The 21435-nt window shown below is 50.2% G+C and overlaps 3 protein-coding genes and 1 long non-coding RNA gene across 4 annotated transcripts; 3 read left to right on the forward strand and 1 right to left on the reverse strand.

Annotated features, from left to right (window-relative positions):
• Nucleotides 1–5885: 5885 nt before the first annotated feature.
• On the reverse strand, nucleotides 5886–9433 carry LOC120709700 (probable FAD synthase). The gene is made up of 8 exons (XM_039995369.1): nucleotides 9333–9433; nucleotides 7583–7628; nucleotides 7308–7480; nucleotides 7083–7200; nucleotides 6895–6977; nucleotides 6728–6787; nucleotides 6273–6399; nucleotides 5886–5912 (listed from the first exon to the last, which is right to left on the reverse strand). The coding sequence occupies exons 1-8, from the start codon at nucleotides 9431–9433 to the stop codon at nucleotides 5886–5888; spliced, it is 735 nt and encodes a 244-aa protein (XP_039851303.1).
• A 2318-nt stretch (nucleotides 9434–11751) lies between these two features.
• Nucleotides 11752–17052, forward strand: LOC120706398 (mediator-associated protein 2-like). The gene is made up of 7 exons (XM_039991042.1): nucleotides 11752–12336; nucleotides 12481–12640; nucleotides 13014–13119; nucleotides 13750–13834; nucleotides 14486–14569; nucleotides 15770–15874; nucleotides 16447–17052. Exons 2-7 carry the CDS (start codon nucleotides 12612–12614, stop codon nucleotides 16716–16718), a joined length of 681 nt encoding a protein of 226 aa, XP_039846976.1. The 5' UTR covers nucleotides 11752–12336; nucleotides 12481–12611; the 3' UTR covers nucleotides 16719–17052.
• A 327-nt stretch (nucleotides 17053–17379) lies between these two features.
• Nucleotides 17380–19407, forward strand: LOC120709701. Its single transcript, XM_039995370.1, has 3 exons — nucleotides 17380–17395; nucleotides 17920–18797; nucleotides 18915–19407. Exons 1-2 carry the CDS (start codon nucleotides 17380–17382, stop codon nucleotides 18591–18593), a joined length of 690 nt encoding a protein of 229 aa, XP_039851304.1. The 3' UTR covers nucleotides 18594–18797; nucleotides 18915–19407.
• A 180-nt stretch (nucleotides 19408–19587) lies between these two features.
• Nucleotides 19588–20158, forward strand: LOC120706399. Its single transcript, XR_005688282.1, has 2 exons — nucleotides 19588–19914; nucleotides 20043–20158. It is a non-coding gene; the product is annotated as an uncharacterized LOC120706399 (long non-coding RNA).
• The last annotated feature ends 1277 nt before the right edge of the window (nucleotides 20159–21435 follow it).

A 21435-nucleotide genomic window follows, 5' to 3' on the forward strand; every position in this document is an offset into this window, starting at 1 on the left:
TTCACAGGCAGCTCGGAGTGTAGCTCGAATCGTCCTTAGCTTCATTCTTCGTCTTCGGGCTTGATCCACTAGTTGAATCCTGCATCTACCCGACTATCCCCAAGGACGGGATAGGTTCACGTCACCATCCGTATGCAAACTTTAAGTGGATGCAATAAGGTATATATATATATATATATATATATATATATATATATATATATATATATATATATATATATATATATATATATATATATATATATATATATATATAAGTCATCTGTCACTCTCCGACATGGGCCATACCGGCACCGGTCAAAACCCGGGGCGGTGCAGGAACTCCCTCTCCCTGCACCTCATCTGACTCCAAGGGGGAAGTGGACTAGAGGGAGATAGAAATCTGGGTTTACTACTCTAGATGAAGTAACAGAAGAGTAGGAATGTACATGACCGAGTACGCGGCTATACGTATAGTTTTCACCCTGCAGGGGTTGTGCACCTGTACCCACTCGCCCCATCGCCCGCCGATCCATCGACCGACTGACTCCGAGGCACCGGTTTACTGGAAATGAGACTAACCGCTATGGCACCATCTTGTCTCCCCAGGTTGGGATGCATCCCCTCGCAAGAGGTCGCCCTGGAGTTGTGTGGCCCCACCCCTTGCCATCCGGAGTTTATATAAGGCTCGTGCTACTCCCGCATCGGGCCTCCCCCGCACAACCCTACTTCTAACAGGGCTGGTGATGCGCATAGCTAGCTCGGACCGGGTCCACCCTCATAGTGGATAAGTGGCATGCGCGTTTACAAAGTCCCACAAATCATAGTTACCGCATATGTCCGTAAGAGCCGGGGCAAGCACTCCTCACGCAGTCCTCCGCAGTGGTCCACCAAAGGCACCAACAGTAGGTATTGCCTCTCCTTGGGCACCCATAAACAGGTATTTCCCCTCCTTCTCTTCTCTTCCCGCACCCGCCACAGGTGCTCCCCCGGAATGTGCTCAATACACATTCCCGGCCAGTACCTTGCCCCAGCTAAAAGCCCTATTTCTGACTCCTCACAAAGTGAGTCTCATGCATGCCAAGACTATCATATCATGGAATTTTTCATACCCATTCTCTCTCATAGTAGCCAAAGCATCCAAGAATCAATCAAGGTATATTAGGGACACAAGGAATACGGTATATAAGTAGGCCATGCAGGCTTATCCCACACACACACTAGTGAGCAATAGCAATTCTAGCAAGCAATGCCTAATAGGAATTAAAGTCATAGATGGGCGTGAACCTGGTAACTCTTCATAGTCCTCCGGGGTCTCGGGGGCTTCTTGTAGTCCGCAACGTCCTTCTGGGTCTTCTGGGCGTCCAGGGCGTCGATCAGCTGCTTCTCGTAGGGACCTAAACGTAAACTCGTATAACTATAGGGACTACAGTGCAAAGATGCACTAAAACTGCTCAAATAAGATCCAATCACACAACAAAACCTACTATAACATGTAGAGCATGATTTTAGAAGAATTATGAAACTGGTTTCATAATTTTCGGAGCTCCGGTTGATTTATTATGAATTTTTGAAGCTTAAAACAATTTCTAGAATTAATAAATGATTTTCGGAAAAGAAAACACTCCGTCAGTGACACGTGGCAGCCTCTAGGCTTGCCACGTGGTAGCACGACGTCATCTAGGGGTCCGGCCCTGCTGACGTCAGCAGTGGGCCCTGCTGACATCAGCGTTGACCAAGTCAATGTTGACTGTTGACTGGTCAACGGGTCGTCGGTGGGGTCTGTGGTCGGTGGGTCCCGCTGATCAGTCGCATTGTGTGGATGACAGGTGGGTCCCGTGTGTAAGTGCTGTGATAAAAGAAAAAGGGCAAAGAGTTAGCGGGCTCAAAGTGCAACTGAGCTCATCTTCTTCTCGGGCCGATCGGGCCAAATCCGGCCCATCTCCTTCTTCTTCTTCTTCTTCTTCTTCTTCTTCTTCTTCTTCTTCTTCTTCTTCTTCTTCTTCTTCTTCTTCTTTTCTTTCTTCTCTTTCCTTTCGCTGACGTCCCAGTCCCACGCGTCAGTGTCTTCTTCTTCTCTCTTGCAGCTGGGCCCCACATGTCATTGACTGGTGGATCTGTTGCGGGCAGCGGGTGATCCGGTGCGGCTTTTGGCTCGTGTGTGTGCAGGTGTGTGTGTGTGTGTGTGTGTGTGTGTGTGTGTGTGTGTGTTTGTGTGTGTGTGTGTGTGTCCAGCGCGGCTCGGCTCACCGCGACGCGACGTCGCGAGCATGCGCGCGTCCACCCGACGCGGCGGCGAGGCGTGTCAAGCGAAGGCTCAGGCAAAGCAAGGCGGCGGCGAAGGTGGCAACACTCGACGGCGGCGGCTTGGGCTCGGCGACGAAGGTCCTCCGGGCAGTGTCGGCGAGATCCGGCGGCATGGCTTGACGAGGACGGCCGGGACGACGAGCACGGCGGCGTCAATGGAGATGACGGTGACAAGGCGAGCTCGGGCGAGGCCCGGCGGAGCAAGGGCGAGGGTGCAGGGTGGAACGGCGGCTCGGGACGGCGCCAACGCGAAGCAAAGGCCCAACCTTGGGCGGCCGCGAGTGCGCGCGGGGCAAAGGTGTGGATGCAGCGATGGCGCGGCGTGTACGCATGTGCGCTCGTGCGTGACGTGACGCGACGCGGCCACGGCGAGGCATGGCGAAGGAGCGTCCAAAGGCCGACGGAGCGGCGGCAGACAAGGTGGGGCGACGAGGTCGGGCCAAGGTGCAGGGAGGCCTGTGCGTGCGCGGTGTCAGGTGGACAAGGACTCGGCAGCTGAGGCTCACCAGTCGGGCTAGGCAAAGATGGGGCAACTGTGGCGACGACGGGGTCAGGCGCACGGCCGTGCAAGGCCACGACTTGGCCTTGCGGCCGGTGAGGGTTCGCAAAGGGTGCGTGCTCACGCGTGAGTTCTCGGCTTCCGAGGCCACCCGCGGCCGTGTGGCCAAGTGGCCATGGCGGCGCTGGGTGAAGGAGGCTGCGGGCTTCGGTTAACGGCGGCGGGGCTCGTCGGCTCCTATACGCGTACACACAAAAAGGGGAAGGGGTGTCCTAGGGCCAGCTAGGGTTCGGCCATGGCGGCCATGGCTCACCGGAGCAGGGCGAATGCGGAGGGAAAGGTGCGGCGGCGGGGCTCACCGTTGGGCCTGTGGTCACGGCGCAATGGAGAGGCGATGCAGGAGGACGTCGGGGTGGTGCCGTGCTGCGCAGTTGCGTCGACGTCGACGTACGGGCGCTGCCTTGGCGGAGATTCCCGGCGGCGGCGGCGGCTCTTCCTCTTTCTCTCCCTCCTCTGTTTCTCCCTTCCTCTCCCGATTCTGGCGGCGGCGTGAGGGGGAAACCCCAATTGGGTGTCTAGGGTTCCCGTCCGCAGCGGTGTGGATCTTATAGGCGGCCGCCAGGGCTTCGGTGGGCACGGACGCCGAAGATTGCATGGCGGATGGCGGTTCGAGGCGCGGGGTACGTGGCGTGCATCCAAGGCACCTTCGACCCGGGCTCGGAGTCGCGGAGGGTGGCTGACCAAGGGTGCAGGCGGTGGCGTCAGCGGGCAGGCGTCCCCAGCGCAGAATGCGGCGGTCGTCGGCCGCGGGGAAGAAAAGCAGTGCCGGGCGGTTGGAAAGGGGAAAAGGGGGCGCTGACGTGCGGGGTCCACCCGTCAGTGGCTCGGGGCGAAGGGGAAGGAAGCGAGGCGGTGCAGGCCGCGGTGAAGCGGGCCGGTGCTTGCCGTGTGGGCGCGTCCGCGCGCGGTAGAGGGTCGTGTTGGCAGGCCGCGCGGGGTGGTCTGGGCGGAGCGTGATGCTGGGCCAGGTTGGGTTAGCGGTGGTGGGAAGGCTGGATGTGGGGGTTAGGTTAGCGGGCCGGCTGAAGGGTTTGGGCTGGTCTGGTTAGGGGTTTTAGGTCCAGGACTCCAGGTTAGATAGGGTTATAGTTAGCTCTTGCAAATAATTTGAATGGCTTAATTCAAATTATTTGCCACCCAATTTCAAACAAAAGAAATCCAAATCAAATGGAAACAAGGTAGATTCAACAAACTCCAAACTCCAAATGTAGCACACTAGCAAATATATCATCCTTATTTTTGATTCGTTTTTAATTTACTAGGATTTGAGATGGAGAGAATTATATCCTTATATTATTTCTACCTATTTACACTTGCACACAAAAAGTTTTTGAAATTTCACTTTTTCGGAGAATATAACATTCCGTAAAAATACGGGATATTACAGTTTAAACCTGAAGGGTTCATATAAACGGTCTCAGTAAGGCTCTAGCTCAAGCTTTATGAAATCTTAATTCTAGGAACACCTAGTTTCAAGAACTCTTGGAATTGGAACTGTTTTTCACATTACACCTAGCAAGCGGTGTAACACCTAACACGCGTTATCTTCGTGAAGTTGAAGGGGTCAAACTCAACCCAAATGAGGCTAACGCACACCCTCCCTCCCCCCCCCCCCCCGCGTCGCTCTAGTTGGCAACTCGGGGGGGGGAGGGGGGCGCCGCGTGCCGTCGCCCACCACCCCACCCCGGCTCGCCTCCGGTGGCCGCCGCCGTCGCTGGCACCCGTCCGGGTGGTGGTGGCAGCATGTGGCCGAGCCGAAGTCGGCTCTGCCGCGCCCCCACACCCTCTCCTCTCTCTCCCACCTCCTTCCTCCTCCCGCCCTAAAGACCTCGTACTTCTTCGTCGCCGCCGGCCGCCGGGGCCGGATCTGGCCTCCTCCTCGACGGATACAGGCCCCCCCCCTTGACTGGATCCGCCATCGGGCTTGGGTGGGGGCGCGCCTCCGTCGCCGGCTCGGGTGCGGCTGCACCGCCGCCGGGGGTGGAAGGAGGGGGGCGTGGCCGCACCGCCGCCGCCGCTCGCCCAGGGCTTCCCGCCGCTGCCTTGGGTGGCCGGGGGCTCTTGGCTGCATCGCCGCCGCCTCGTGTGGCTGGGTGGGGGGTGTGCGTGTCTGCTGTCATCAACTTTGGGTTGGGACTGGGGTGAAGGCAAAAGCCTTGGTTCGTTTGCGAGCCGGTGACGGCGACGTCCGAGGGCGTCGCTTATCTTGTTGAAGGCATCACTCTTTCCCCTATGCCCTCCCCTTCGGTGTGCTTTCCAGGTGAAAACCTAGACCATGTTGGTCGGACGACAACGACGCCTTTTGCGTCGCTCCCTCTCTGGAGGCGTTGTCTTAGAAGCTCTTGCCGGTGGTGGTCGATTGCTCTTCTTGGAGAGGATCCGCTTCTGCGCATGCCTTTGCTTAGTTTGCTCTACATCGTCCAGGTTGCGTTGGTCGTCGGTTGGTGGTTTCTTTGCCGTTGTACTGCTCTGGCGGATGCTTTGCTGCGGTCGTCGTTGGTTGGAGTTCTCTTCGGGCGGATGCTTTGCCGCCGCTGTTGGTTGGTTGGGTGGATGCTTTGCCACCTTGGTTGTGTTGCAGATCTTCGCACTTTTTGCGGTGTAGTTTCTTTTGCAGGTCCAGTTGTTGGTTGGCGTTGGTTTGGCCTCGTTTGGGGTTGTAGGGTTGGAGGTGTTCTCCCCCGTCTTGCTTCTGCTGCTGGGTGTCTGTTGTGGTTGTTGGGTGTTTGTCTGTGTTTTTTCTATTTTTAGACTTTTGTGATCTTGTGTCGGTTAAGCTCTATTTGGCCGCATCAAGAATTGTCTGTAAACTATTTTTTTCTTAATGAAATACGTGCTCAGGCACGGTCGCGAAAAAAAGTTGAAGGGGTCTTACGGTGTAATGTGCCTAGTGCTTTTACATGCTGAATTGAACACACGTGCTGCAAGAATCTTACGGATACAGTGGTTGAACCTAAAAAAGTATCATCCACTTTCACATAAAAACTAAGAAAAAATTATCGCAGAGAAGTTTCCCTAGCATAACGAAAAGGCAGAGCACTTACTGATTTTCCTTCTTAAAATACACCTGCAATGGAGGAACCAAATTCGAAGAATCTATTTCACTTTATTTATCCAATACTAAAGCATAGATAAATTTTTGTCAAATAAATAATGACTAGCCTTACCAATACAACATCGTGTAACTTCCAGGAATTTCAGTTACCTTGCCTATCGATTTCTCTATCTACATGGGGCTACCAATATATGCATACATCTCTGCCACTTTTTACACGAAATTCTCCAAAAAGGAATTCATCTCAAATTCTTAATCAAGCCGATCGAAAACAACTAGATTTACAGGGGGGTTGTTTCATCTACGGCCTACTCCTCTGCCGTGGTTCATTGTGTTTTTTCTGCCATTGACGGAAGCGTTTGTCTCCCCAACCTTCTTTGCTCTACCAGCCCTTTCAAGACCCCCATCTGACAGCGTGTATGCCGGTTTATACCCGCCTGATCCATCACGCAGAAGCTCGTTTGGAACAGTGTTATGTATGCTGCCAATAGAAGTGTACCTGCTGGAACCAGATTACCAGATCAACTGTCGTCAGATACTTAGATGCACGATAGCCTACTAAGTAAATTTGTATGGAAGGGCAGAGGTAATTGTACTGAAATGACACGTTGCGCTTTTGCTAAAAGTTCAGTAGCACACGGCCAATACGTCGTACATGCAACGGGAGCCAGTGCAGTTCTAATTTTGATACTAGGTTGCGTGCACTTTGGTCTACAAGGCAGTAACAGCTACCAAAAAGGTGTAGACTTTTTTTTTGTGTGACTTAAAAAGGTGTAGACTCTGAAGAAGTCTCTGAACATGCATGGAAAAGACCAAAGAGCACATACCCTTGATCATAGAGGCTGCAGTATTTGACCTTGCAGGTTAGTAGGAAAGACCAAACATCGCTGTCAGAGCAAAGCATTCTAATTAGCATCCAGGGGGAGAAAATGCAACGATCTCCGTTGAGCTACGCGGGCAGGATTATTCAGGGATCAGGATACAGGAGGCAAACCTGTAGGACCAATCCAAGATAGGGTTCACCCTCATGAAAGGAGGCCAGTCGGGTGAGCTAGGGGAGAACTGTTGTTGACCAACCTAGAGAAATTTGAAATTGGATGGCGCATGTCAATGTCTCTTGTATAAACTAGTAGAAGAAGAGCAATTGCAAAAAGAATCGATCATTCAAGAGAGCTGCCGCACCGCATTCGGATCACCGTTTCTGGTGCCAAGGAAGATTGCTTTGGTGGGCTTCTCCTTAAGCAGGGCTTCTATGCCAGATTTATAATCTGTCCTAATAGTTTCCAGTGACAAGCCGTATCTGCAAAACATGGATGAGAATGAATACACACTCAACTTGCCGAGAATAAAGATAATACAATGGCACATAGAACTGTATTGTAACTGATCCGATCTGCGAGTTCTTACGTCGACGCGGCCTTGTACGTGAACGAGTCGATTTCAGAAAAGGTGTTAGGGTCCTCGAAGTAGATGGTCCGCATCGGGCAATTTTGAATGGCCTGAAGGACAATTTTGTCCACATGGCCTGAACTTGTTGCCTTGTGCAGATAGTAGCCAGCCCGAAGCAGATGCAACAGCACCTATTGAATTAGCACGTTGCCATCAAGGTTGATGGTTAGTAACTGTCATTGAACATAAGCTAGAGACAAGTGGTGAGCAGATGAGGGACAGTAGGAAAGTACGGTTGAATCTTTCCCGCCGTTGAAGCTGAAAGCGAGTTGCTCAAACCTGAAAAGTGAAATCTCGGAGATACCAACTGCACACCCACCCAATATAAACAATAGAACAATAATTGAAGCAGAAAAAAGAAAGATACAAGAAAAAGTATACCATAGAAACAACTACCATTCTACCAATAGTCTTTGCGTTTTCAAAACGTGTCTCTCCACGCACTCTTTTTCTGTCATGTGCCATAGATGTGATGGACAAAGAACAAAAGCAGAGAATGTACTAATAGTCATGCCTGTTTAGTGCTAATTACACTATAATACTATATATCTCGTTTTTTTAGTTGGACCAAAACAAAGATTAAGGCATCGTACGTGCATGTACTAGCGCTAACACAAAGATCCACATGTATTTTTTTTAAAGCACTCAAGAGCAGTGTGGAGTCATATAAGATTTTGGGCGTTCACGCTGACCGGACTCAATGCAGACGAGACTGTCCGAATAATATTGGAAAAGATCCACAAGTCATGCATCGGTTACAAAAGACGAAACAGCCCCTGCTCGATGCTGTACGGAGCCATGCATGAATCCTCGACGGCGCAAGAACATGTGCGCCGAGGCGAGGCCAATGCGCCAAACCCAGTCCTGGCCTCCTGGACAAAGGTCTTGGGGTTTTTTGGATCCATGCCATTACAATTTTCCAACTTCTGAGATATGCCATTACAATTCACCTATTTTGAAACCTGCCATTACAATTTTTCGTTTCTTTGAATCGTGCTATTTTATACGTCTTTGATGCCCATGGACCCACTTGCAGACCCTCGTATTTTCGTATGGCCCAAAATACCCCTGCTGCTTTTCTCTCTACACTCACTGACGTGTGGGGCCCACACGTCAGCTTCTCCTTCAATCTCCTTCCTCCTTCAACCTTTTCCTCTCCATGGGCTGCTCACCTCTGCACCCCCCCAACGCCACGAGCGCCGCCGGCATGCTCCCCCGCCGGGAGAGCCCCCCTCCCCCGGCCGAGCCCCTCCCCCGCCTGCCCTTGCGCGGGCATGCTGTCGCCGGCGCCCCTCGCGCGGGCACACCACCGCCGCGCCCCCAGGCGAGCTCGCCGGCGCCGCGCCTCGCCTAGCCTTGCGCGGGGCCTCGCCGACGCCGCGCCGCGCCTGGCCTCGCGCGGGCACGCCGCCGCCGCGCCCGCGGGCGAGCTCGCTCCCCCTGCCGCGCCCCCGGCCGAGCTCCCTCCGCCGCCCAAGCTCCACCCCACCGGCGCTGCCTCGAGCTCACCGCTCACCGCGCCGGTGCCGGCATGGGCACCTCGCCTAGTGCCGCCCCAAGCTCCGCCAGATCTGCGATGTTGAGGTAGAAGCAAGAAGAAGCACCGAAGGTTGAAGAAGATGCTGACGTGTGGGTCCCACACGTCAGTGAGTGTTGGGAGAGAAGCAACAGGGGTATTTTGGGTCATAAAAAATACGGGGGTCTGCAAGTGGGTCCAAGGGCATCAAAGACGTATAAAATGGCACGATTCAAAGAAACGAAAAATTGTAATGGCAGGTTTCAAAATAGGTGAATTGTAATGGCATATATCAGAAGTTAGCAAATTGTAATGGCATGATCCAAAAAAACCCAAGGTCTTGCCACAAGCTGAGAATGCGAGCTAGCGTTGGCGTAGAAGACATTATTAGGGAGGGCCCATGGTGAAGTAGTGCAGGTGCCGCAGAGAGCTAGAGAAGAGAGGCGAGGGCGACCGCACGTACGTACGGGTACAGCGCCAAGGCTTGGCGTATGGTGTAGACGGCGGCATCGTACTTGGCGCGCAGCCGGGCATCACCGCTGCCGCACACCGCCCGCTCGATCTCCATCGCCACGCCGCGCACCGCGCTGCGGGTCGGACGTCCGAGCCTGGCTCCTCGCGGGTACCGATCGTTCGGTCTCGCAACTTGATCGAGAGCAAGAAGAAAGGGCAGCTAGCTCAGGTGACGACGATTGATCTCGGTCAATTGGGTCCTGCCAGCGACAAGCATATTCGAATTTGATTCAGGCCGAAAGAGTTTTTATTCATCGGTATCCGATTTCGAATATTCAATATCCGTAACCGATCCGCATCTGAACACTAAAAAGTTAAATATCAATATATATTACAATTTTATCCGACAAAAACAAACACTATCCATATTAATAAAAATAAAAAAATACGATATTACTTTCGTATTCGATCCATTTGTAAACCCAGGTCTCGGTCCGGACCTGGTACGGACTAGCCCCGTTGAGGGTCGTTATGGGCTGGGTCAATGCAGATGATTTTGTGAGGAAAAAATTCTTTTTGCCTCCCTGAATTTTAGATCGAGTCCGCTTTTCCTCCCTGGACTTTAAAACCGGCTGACCAACCTCCTCGAACTCTTGAAACCACATGACCTCCTTGAGCGGGTTTGAGGGTGGTTTTACTATTTTTCTTTTATGTTTATTTTTAACTAAATCTTTGAAAAATTATAGTAAATCAAAAAAAATCATAAAATAGAAAATCTAATTTTGTTGGACTCCACATGAGTAGATATACGTAGTGAATATATTATACAGTATACTTTAATACAATTTTTTGTTATATCTTTAGATATATACTATTGTGTAATTAATTTATAGCTACAATTTCCGTCATCCAATTATTGTGAAATTTTTATGGTGAGCTAATCATTATATGATTGAGCTGCAGTAAAATTTTTATGATTATTGGATGATGTATGACTGAGTTATAAATTTATCTAGATTTATCTATAGATTTGTCTAGATTTCTCTATAGATTTATCTAGTTTATATAGATAAATCTGTAGATCAGTCAAACATTATCCTATAATTATAATTTTTTTACTACAACTCAATCATATAATGATTAGTCTGCTATAAAATTTTCATCACAATTGAATGACGAAAAATATAGCTATAAATTAATTACAGAAAAATATATATCTAAAGATATAGCAAAAAATTATATTAAAGTATACCATATAATATATTCACTGCGTATATCTACCTATGTGGTAGACCTGGGCATGGGCTGCCCGACCCGACGGACCCGACCCAACCCGCCCGAAAATAGCCCGACCCGACCCGACCCGAAGAGTTTGATGGGCGGGCTCGGGTCAAAATTTTTGACCCGGTATGACTGACGGGCCGGGCACGGGCTAAAATTTTTGACCCGAAACCCGAAAAACTCGAAGGAACCCGACATTTTACATAGGCCCGGCCCGACCCGACCCGACCCGACTGACTATCGGGTCGGGTGCGGGCTCAATTTTACGGCCCGGCCACCGGGTCGGGTCGGGCACGGGCCGCTAGAAAAAACACCGGGCTTTTTTTGGCCCGACCCGAACCCGACCCGGCCCGGAGGATGCCCAGGTCTACTATGTGGAGTCCAACAAAATTAGATTTTCTATTTTATAATTTATTTGTGATTTACTATAATTTTTCAAAGTTTCAGTTAAAATAAACATAAAAAATAGTAAAACCGCCCTCAAACCCGCTCAAGGAGGTCCTGCGACCGGTTTCGTGAGTCCGAGGAGGCTGGTCGGCCGGTTTCAAAGTTCAGGGAAGAAAAGCGGATTCAGCCCAAAGTTCAGGGAGGCAAAAATGACTTTTCCATTTTGTGATGATAGTGCGCGAGGCCACGGCCCAACTAATACGGTTACTTCTTCTCTCTCTCACGCACAAGGAGCATGGGCCGATGATCGATTTGGCAGGACGGTCAACATAAGCCCAGAAGCCCAATTTAGGGTTTGCTCCCTCCTCACTTGCTCTCTCGCTCTCTCTGTGCCACCTAGGGATGGCAACGGGCCGATCCCTGATCCCCAATGGAGATTTCATCTATGAGGGGACGTTGGTGGACTAAAACTAATCCCCGCGAGGATGTTCACGGACTAAAACTAATCCCCATCGGGTGAAGCAGGGGCTGGAACGTTCCAACACTCCCCGTCCCCGTCACCCGTCGGGTGACCCGACTAAAAGCGGGGGCTGGAACACGACTACCAGCTAGCTGGCTAAAAGAAGCCCAGTGCTAGATGTTCAGCCCAGCCTAAGTTAAATACAAGGTATAAATACCTGGTAACCCTAGCTAAACTGCCTCTACCCTCACCCATCCTTTTCCACGACTTGCGCCGCCGCCTCCTGAGTCCTGACTCGCGCAGCCGCGCTCGCGACGTGGAGTCGCGCGTCGGCGCGTCGCCCAGCCGCCGCCGCCTCCCTCTCCTGTGCGCCCCCCCCTCCTGCTCTCCCCTGTGCAGCCGCCGCCACCTTCCTTCTCTCCCCTGCGCGCGGCTCCCCTTCCAGCGGCCTCCGCGACCGACGACAGCGCCGCCGCCCCTACGCGCGGCTCCCTTTGGTGGATCCAGTCCAACTCCGGCCGCCACCCCTCCGCGTGTCTCCGTCCCGGCCGGAATCGAACCCCGCCGTCACAGCGCCGCCGCCTCCCGTTACGCCAGCCGGAGCTCGTCCACCGCACCTACGCCTCGGGGATTAAACGGGGCCGGGGTCCCCAGCGGGTCTGCGATCCCCGCTCGGGGACGGGGACGGGGATATTCTTCCCCCGTGAGCATTAGCGGGGACGGGGAGCGGGGACTCTCCAGTTGATGGGGGGGCTGGAACGTTCGGCTGATCCCCGGCGGGGATAGCCCCGTTGCCATCTATAGTGCCGCCGCCGCCGCCTCATCGAAGTCACCCCTCGCCGGCTCGCCCGTTGTCGCCTCGTCAGCAGCTCGTTGATTGGCCCGTACAGGTACTGGACCTTGCTTACGCGGGGAAAGTTTTCTCATTCCCTCAACTCATCATCAGTGTGTTCTTATTGTTATGATGCCTGGTATTCCCCACCTGGTAATGTAATCCGCCCATCCACGGTCGAATCGGGATTCCTGTTCTTCAGCGCCCAAGACCAATCGTACAAAAGGTGCGGACGCAGTTTGTTTCCAGAACAAGTTAGGGTGTTTCATCTTATTCGGGAAGAGCCCTCGTGAAGAGCGCGCGGTTGAGGGAGGGGCTTGTCTTGCGGTAGAGATGGTGAAGGCGGCAGCAGCAAGGGTTCGGTATGTCCTCAACGTTCTCTTTGTTTTCCCTGTGACACCGTAGTGTAGTTGGTATGGACTAGGTCTGTCCGAATGCTCATCTTGCGGAGTAAACTGGACCAGTTGTTACCATTTTGAATGCAAGAGCATTATAATTGCATAGTGTTGTTTTACTGCTTGGTACTACCTTTTTTCTGCTCGAATAATGCTAAGCTGGAATGCTATCAACTATCATATGGCGAACTTGTTACCCTTCTCTTAATAAAACTTATGGTAGATATGCACCTGCTTGCCACGAATGGAATTAGTGTATATACTTCCAGGAGGGCACCTCATATGCATTGATGCTACGTTTCTGTTCTTTGGCATCTGAACTTTACATCAACCGCTGTAGCTATGAGCCTGGACCAGCTTTTCAGGAGGTCAAAGAAGAACCCATGCTTGACATATCGCCAACAGACTCGACAGAGTTTTGGCTAATACAGTGGCCTAAAGATCAGGTAAAGCTGGACCTCTTGCACCCCAGTAGTGTGTTAGTAATAGGAAAAAGTCTAAATTACTCCCCTCAACTATAGCCAAAGTCTAGATAACTCCCTAAACTATCGTTTGATTCATTTTACCCCCTAAACTATACCATTTGATTCAAATTACCCCCTAATATAATTTGTATTTCTTATTTCTTCATTCATAGGTGGAATTTTAAGCTGAAATTTTACAACATAATAGTACACCCCATAACACATGTTAGAAAAAATAATCATATTTTTTATCATTATTTTTACAGGTTAGGGTATTTAATAATAAATTAATCATTGAAATTCAAAATTATATGAAAACTAATGGCGAAAAATTATAAAACTTTTTCTAAATATGCATTGTGATGTCCACTACTATCCTGCAAAATTTAAAATTAAAATTCAACTTGTGTATGAAGAAACAAAAAAGATAACTTCTATTATGGGGTAAAATAAACTAAATGGCATAGTTTAGGGGGTAAATTGAACCAAGTTATAGTTTAGGGGGTTATTCAAACTTTGGCTCTAGTTGAGGGGGGTAAATTGAACTTTTTACTTAGTAATATGCTGCAATGCTGATTGTGGCATCTTAATGTTTTCTGTACAACGATGCAGTTAGATGTTTCTGATTTCCATGGTAAAGAGCTTTCTCTTAAGCTGCACAAGGATGGAAACTTGGGCAATTTGGAGAGTTCCTCAGGTAACATAACTGGCATGGGCTATAATGAAGTTGCTTTCACTTGGTGATTACATGGGGCTATGGTGAAATTGCTTTGACTCGATGGTTACATGGTTTAATAGCTTTTGAGCTTTCTGGAATCTCCAAACTTGAGTATTGTTCACTCCAACTTTGGCCATAGTGTTTTTGCCAAATAGCATTTGTATCCTATACTAAACACATCAGTGTCCATCCTTTCAGTGGAACCATTGTATTTCCATGGCTAACATTGTGTCTGAATCTCCTAAGGTGTTCTTTTTGGTAGCCCGAATTAAGCATTGAGTTTTAGTAGTAGTGAAGTTCTTATTCTACCAATTTCCTTCTTTAATCTTTGGGGAATGAACTACTAGTTTACGGGTTCTTTGGGACATAAATTGAAATCAAGATGTATGACTTACAATTTAGTTTATGAAAATGAGGTGGTACTGTTACCAATATTCATAAGTTCGATCATTGAAATGAAATGCCAGCTTTATCATGTAATGTACTGTTAACTCATTAATTTCTTCAGTTGAAGCTAGAAACAGCACATGGCAAACATCATAGTCCAGTTTTTGTGGGAAAGAACTATTAAATTTTTTCTCAATGAAAATATCAGTTACAGGCTGCAGCTAACACACCTACTTTTTTCAGGGAAATCTTACGAGCTTGTTAGCTATAAAGCCCAGCAGCCAGATGCAACTGTCTTTCAACCATCAGGATCAGAAATAAAACCTGGTACCGTGGAATTTAACTTGTTACTTTAATTGTGTGGGATTTTCATATATTATTTTGCCCCTTTCTCGAGACAGAAATCTCGCTGCCGTATATCTTCATATTCGGTTTAATGGGTTAGTTTTCATGCCATGATTGAAGCTGCTTGTGATGGGTTGGGAGAACCCTAAGCTAGCGCTCATTAGATAGAAGCCGTTGATATTAGTTCTTCCCATTTGCTAATGTTATTCGATAATAGTCCAGCCCATACTGTAGCGTGGTACTGTAGTTCCACGGGTACTGTAGCACCAGCGAGATTAGGTCATTAGGGTTAGGATTGGTTTAAGCTCTATATAAGTAGAGGTTGTGCATCTATTTGGAATCAAGTAAAAATTATCATGAGATCGTCATCTAACTCCGAGCCTTGAGAGGGTGCAGCCGCGGTCGGTGTGCCTGATCTCAAGTGTCCCGTTCATCATCCGTTTATCCCTCACAATCCCCCAAATCCCCTAGTTCTGCACGGTCCCTGATCAGGGCCGTGATGGCTAAATCATTAGTTACCAGTTCGTGAATAATGTTAACAATACAATGAGCCTTCTGCTTCATGATAGTTTGTAGTGTCATATTTGGTTTTTTAAAAATGTTTCTTAGTCAGTTATTTTGACATGTACTTCAACTTGTTAGTTTGGTTTCTTTGATCTATAAGGGAAATACTGAAATGAGAAGAGAAGAAGAGGGCATGGTTCCCATCTGTGAAAGTTTATTTCCAAATGTCAAATTCAGAGATATTATTCATTTGTAGCTCTTGGTTGATGCAGAAACTATATTGGGATGAACTGTAGAAGTTGGACCTTATCCCAACCTAGTGCCAACAATGAAGAATATCTTCTGGGCTATTGCTATTGCTTCTTAGTGTTCTGGTGTATCAGTTTTATTTCCTGCATGACAGTTCGATCATGAAAACAAGGTGGCGTCATAGCTATCATTCAACTGTGCGCAACAAGAAAAAATTAGGCTAAAAAATATTCTAAGATAAGCAAACAATGTTTAAAATCATAAGGGTTTTAGCGAAGGAGGAAAAATATCCATCACCTTCTCTTGTCTTGCAGGCACTACTTTCTAAATTTGCGTAAACTCTCAAGCAGTTCTATCTTAGCTTTCTCATCTTCTATTTATATTTTATGTTTTTAATATGCAAATTTGTTGACTGACAAAAAAATACAGTGGGGAAGATATCACGGCGAGTTTGCTTAGTTCGTTATCCTGAACCTGAGGAATTAGTTAAACCAAATTTTGGGGGTCTTACTCCAAGCAGTAAGATATCTGCAGGTAATTCTTTTCCCGAAATTGTTTTTGTTCACCAATTCCACTTTCCACTGTTATCATTGTAGCCAAGTTAGGTAGGATACGATGTTACTGCTGGATAATAGTCGAAATCCCTAGATTGGGGGTAATTCCTGGCAGTTAAATCTTACATTTTCTTCAAAAAAAATTGCTTGGGTGAGTTCACGGTCTTATATTTTTTTGTAAGTTCATAACTATTCAACAAGAGGAAAGACAAGTTGGTCCAAGTGCATATCATCTATGTTAGTAACCTTCAGGCATATGGTGTAACCTTATTTTTTTTATTTTTGTGGGTGCTAATTTTAAACATCTGCTCTTTTACCATGAGATGGGAGGTCACCAGTGAAAGTTGATTAAGTAAGAATAGCCCCATGAGATTTAATAACTTATTCAGGTGTATTTTTGAGTTCACTGGTGATGGAATGCATTTTTGCCAATAACTTACATCCCTCAAACAAAATGCTGTCAGTTTACTTAATGGCCAGTTCGCCACTCAATCATTATAACCGCAAGAAAGAGACATCTGATTGAACTGCGATTCTCTTGTGGCTTCCCAGGTTCTTCTAGGAAGACTAAGTCTCGGTTCACTAGTGCATCGAAGAACCGGAGCAGCCAAGGCTCAGCCCGTTCACTGGGCCAATGGAGCGCAGAGCCGACTCCCAAACACAAGCAGAAGAGAAAGGATGAAAGCAGCCTGGGGCACTCAAACATGTCAGGCAAGGCCTCCCAAGGATCTCAGGCACATGGCGTGCAGAGCAACACGACTTCGGAGGTGCCACAGTCATCGGAGAAATCAAAGAAGAAAAAGAAGGTTAAGATCGTGGAGTAGTAGTGCCGCCTTGGCAAGTAGATCAATTTCCCTTGAACTATCAGCTGCTGCGGAGCTGTGCCGGAAATTTGGGTTTGTAGTTCCTTCGTGCGTCCCTGGATCTCAATTTTGTTGATGCAAAACATATTTCTTGAGTGGTAGGTGGTGTTTGCAGAATGATACTTGGGAGTTAGGAGAGCCCGTTGCGTGGTGCGGGAACTGGAATATCGCTGTGTACCGTTCTGCCTGTTTACTGAAAGCGACGACATGTCCCTTGAGTTCTGATTTCTGGAAGCCTATTTTCCAACTTGAAAACCATGCCATTGCTAACTATGTTAATCATGGAGTCCTTTAATCCCTGCTTTTGTCTTCTAATTTTATGTTTTGTTCTGTTTGAATTATACTCAAAATGCGCTGGCCTGTAGATCGGGTCGGCGCAAGCGACCTTCCGCAGTGCGGCCTGCGGTGAATGCTGCAGACCGTGCATAGCCTGCTGATCTTGAGGTAAACTGCTTCCCGATTCACTCGTAGCATCGTTCGCTAGGGTTCGGAAAAAAGGGACATCCCTAGCAATTAGTATGCCACAGACAGCAGCTCTCGCATCATCGCATGCTGGTTCAATTCTGCTTCCACTGTGTCCGTTTGGAACGAAGGAATAGAAAAATAGAGGAAAAATAGAGGAATGGGAAAAAAAAAACGTAGGATACGCGTCCGAGAGCGAGCTGCTTGCTCCAAAGCTGGATCAACTACTACCACCCAGACCTCCCGTTTCCAGTCTCAGCTAAGGCTGTGTTTAGATGTTTTGCAAAAAAAAATTGCGATGGAATTTTATTAATTTAAAGTACTAAATGAAGTCTATTTATAAATTTTTTTTTGCACGGATGGGTTGTAAATCGTGAGACGAATCTAATGATGATAATTAATTCATGATTAATTAATAATTAGTGGATGGTTACGGTAGCATCGCTGTTGCAAATCATGAATTAATTAGGTTCATTAGATTCGTCTCGCGATTTACAGCTCATCCATGTAAAAAATTTTATAAATAGATTTCATTTAGTACTTCATGCATATGCATCGATGTGATATTTTTTTACATTTACGGGTGGGAACTAATCAGAGCATTAAACCTTTGCATACACCAATCGACCTCGCACCGCCTACTGACGTGGAATCGCACCCGATCGAGCACCTGCAGCGGAGCCATGGAGGACCAGCTGAGCAGCCTCCCCGACGACCTCCTCCACTCCATCCTCCGCGACCTCCCGCTCAAGCACGCCGCCCGCACCAGCGCCTTCTCCCGGCGGTGGGCGCCCCAGTGGATCCGCCGCGTTCCTGGGTCTCCCCGGCGACCTGTTCCAGGTCAGGAGCTCGCTGGAGCGGCTCGCGCTAGGCCGGCTCAGCCTCCGCGCCGTCCCGCTCCCCGCGGCCGCCGGTCTCGCCGGCCTCCGCTCCCTTTCCCTCAGCCACACCGACGTCACCGACGAGGCGCTCCGGGGCGTGCTCGCCACCTGCCGCGCGCTCGAGTCCCTGAGCCTGCGGTGCTGCCCCCTCCTCGCCGCGGTGCGCGTCGCCAGCGAGCGGCTGCGGGCGCTGGAGCTCCTGGGCTGCCTGGGCGTGCGCGAGCTCCGGGTCGCCGCGCCCGCGCTCGAGTCGTTCGCCCTGTACGGCGACGTCATCCTGAGCACCGCCGACTGGTGCGAGGCCGTCGTCGTCGACTTCGCCCCCGCGCCGGCGCTGCGCGACGTGTACCTCTCGCACATGGCCGGCCTCCACACCTTGGACCGGAACCACGACTACTACTACCCCTTCGTCTACCACGGTCCCGCATCCCCGGATCTTGACGCTCTGCTCCGTCGGCTTGGTGGTGCCGTCGCTTTCAATGGACTCGGATGATGATGACCGCTTCGATCATCTTCCTTATGCGCATGTCGACGGCGCTGAGGATACGTATGTAGACATGCCCAACCTCCAAGAGCTGCAGCTGCTGCTGGGCTCCCTAGAAGAAGAAATTCTCTCTCAGGACGCGCGGTTCCTGAGCGCGTGTACTATTTCTTCTGTCACACCTCACTTCCGGTCCTCGAACGGCTCTTCATCCGTGTAAGCACCTTTCACTTTTGTTCCCAAAGCCCCAAACTTGGAGAGTTTCAGTTGAGAAAAAGTTTTCTGAATGAACTGCTTAATGATTACCAGCTGAATTTGCTAATGTAACTGCAGCTCTCCAGCACTCCTGCACACAGAAGCAGCTGGGTGTCAGACGAGGAGGAGGAGGAGGACGATGACAAATACATCGGATTCGGCCACAAGATCGTCCTCGGCCAGCTGACTTTCATCAAGGTCGTGATTTTAGGGGGACATGGCGGGAGCGGCGGCTGGTCGGGTTCTTGCTGAAGAGGGCACCCATCCTCGAGTCGAGCAGCTGGTGCTGGTCATGGCGGAAGGAGGAGGAGCCCCGGGAGACGAGCGCCTGGAGGACATCCGGGAGTGGGTGTCGGCGCTGCGAAAGGCCTCGCGCGAGGCCACCTCCGTGTGCCGGCCCAGCGAAGACGATAGCCCGAACCATGCCCACACGAGGTTCTTCCATGAGGAGTATTGCTTCATGCATAAAGAATGATTTTCTACACGAACAGGGTTGCTTTGTTTGTAAAAAAATAATTATGTTTCAAGTAGTTTTAGGATGCGCGATCTGCTCTATTCTAGTACCTTATAACCGTATTTTATGGAAACCAAATCTCCCGTGGAAACTATGAAAACTGCAACAGATACCACAGGATCTTGATCGGAGGGCACCGGGCAGAGGTAGGGAAATTTTTCATTTTCACGCCCGCCTCTTCCCACCGTGCCACACGCGTTTCGCAATCCGCCCCTGCCTCCGTTATCCTCTAGTGCCGTTACGCCCGAGACCGCGCCGTTCCGTCTCGTCGTTTTGTCTCCGCAGGGGGTTCCGCCCACCGCGTGGAAAACGCGCCGCCGCTAGTCTCATAGGAGCTCCAGCAGCCCCCCACCGCGTGGAAAACGCGCCGCCGCCGGTCTCATAGGAGCTCCAGCAGCGCGCCCGTGGCCGCGAGACCGTGGCAGAGGGACTCGACAGCACCGCCAGCCTCCAACGCCTCCAGCAGCGCCGCCCTCGTCTTGCGTGATCACATCACGTCTTGATCGCCGCCGCCCTCGTCTTTCATGGTCGTCGTGATCGGCAGCGTCTTCGCTTTCCCGATCGGTACGTCCATGGGCTGCTTGACATTCAGAGTCACTGATGGGTAGCTAAAACGATCAGTAGGCATGGTGTTTGTAATCACTGCTGGGTGCATGAACTGAATGTTTCTCATTGCCTGCATGTGTAATTAGTCCGGCGCCGCCATGGATGATGAAGATGCAGTCGCCGTTGATTGTGCCTCCGTTGAGGCAACCGAATGTAAACACAATTCAAGCAAGGATCTTTCCGAATGTAAACAAATGCTGGAGCCTTCTGATTGTTGGGCGGCGTCGCTGCTCCATGGCCTGGCGACGGCGCCCGCGCTGCTCCGTGGCCACGGGTCGGCGCTGCTCCATGGCCTGCCGACGGCCTACTATGACCAGGGCGTGTCCGCGCTGGCCGCCGACCCGTCCAGCGCCACAGGCGACGTGCGCGGTCTCGAGCATAACGGCGCTGGAGGTTGACGAAGGCAGGGGGTGGATTGCGAAACGCGCAGGGCACGGTGGGAAGAGGCGGGCGTGAAAATGAAAAATTTCTCCATCTCTGTCGGGTGTCTTCCGATCAAAATCATGTGGCCTCCGTTGCAGTTTTCATAGTTTCCACAGGGGGTTTGGTTTTCATAAGATACGATGCCTTATAATATTGTGCCATGGTTCATTTTGCAATCTTTAAAAGAATGCAAAAGTACAGGGAGTTCTCTGTCTGCAAGGACGCGCTGTCTCTGTTCCTATCATCTTCCTATCAACTTTGCTCACCGTCCGCTCCCGTGGCCCACCCCAGCCCTTCTCTGGTTTAGAAATTAGAATGCCCTGAAAGTCTTTTTCTTGAGCAATTTCACGAGCAGATCTTCCCCTCCAAGGAGAAGGTTCAGGTGCCTTCTGACTTCTTTCTGGCCAGCTGTGCGTGTGCGATCCAGCATCTCAGCTTAAGATGAGAATAATGAGATGCTCTCCCACTCCCACTCCTCACGCACGACGAGCTTCTTTGGGCCGCCGAGGTGTCGTGGACGTACGGGCCCAAGAGGATCCCACGCCCGCGGGCCGTCGCGCGGCCCGAATAAACGGGTTGGGAAACGGCGCCTGGCGGCTGGGCGAGATCGTGGCAAACAGAAGGATGCGACCGATCCGACGGCCTCCGTCGATGCGCCTTCGCTATAAATCAACATCCCCACCAAAACCCTACCGCTCACCCTGCTCTCTCGTCGTCGTAGCCGCCGCCAATTCTTGTCTGCTCTCGTCCGTCCAGACTTAGGGATCCTTTTGTGGCTCCTGGTTGCAGCCTCGATCTAGCTTGTATTTCGCCGTTGCTCTTGCCTTTCTTATTTTTGGATGCAATTTGATCCGAATTGCATTTGGTTCCTCCTGATTGTTGTTTGTTTGTTCCTCCTACTGTTTTCGTTGTGGTTTTGGGGGCCGGGTTTCAAGTTCGATACGCACATGTAAAGAGGCCCCGAGTTCTGATCCTGAATACTCGGGCTCCTAACCTTGGTGTGCGAGAGTTTCCGCCCGGCGATTCACTCTTGTCTGAGCTCGCAGTGCTTCCCCC

Source organism: Panicum virgatum, chromosome 5K (genome assembly GCF_016808335.1).
Source record: "Panicum virgatum strain AP13 chromosome 5K, P.virgatum_v5, whole genome shotgun sequence".
NCBI lineage: Eukaryota > Viridiplantae > Streptophyta > Magnoliopsida > Poales > Poaceae > Panicum > Panicum virgatum.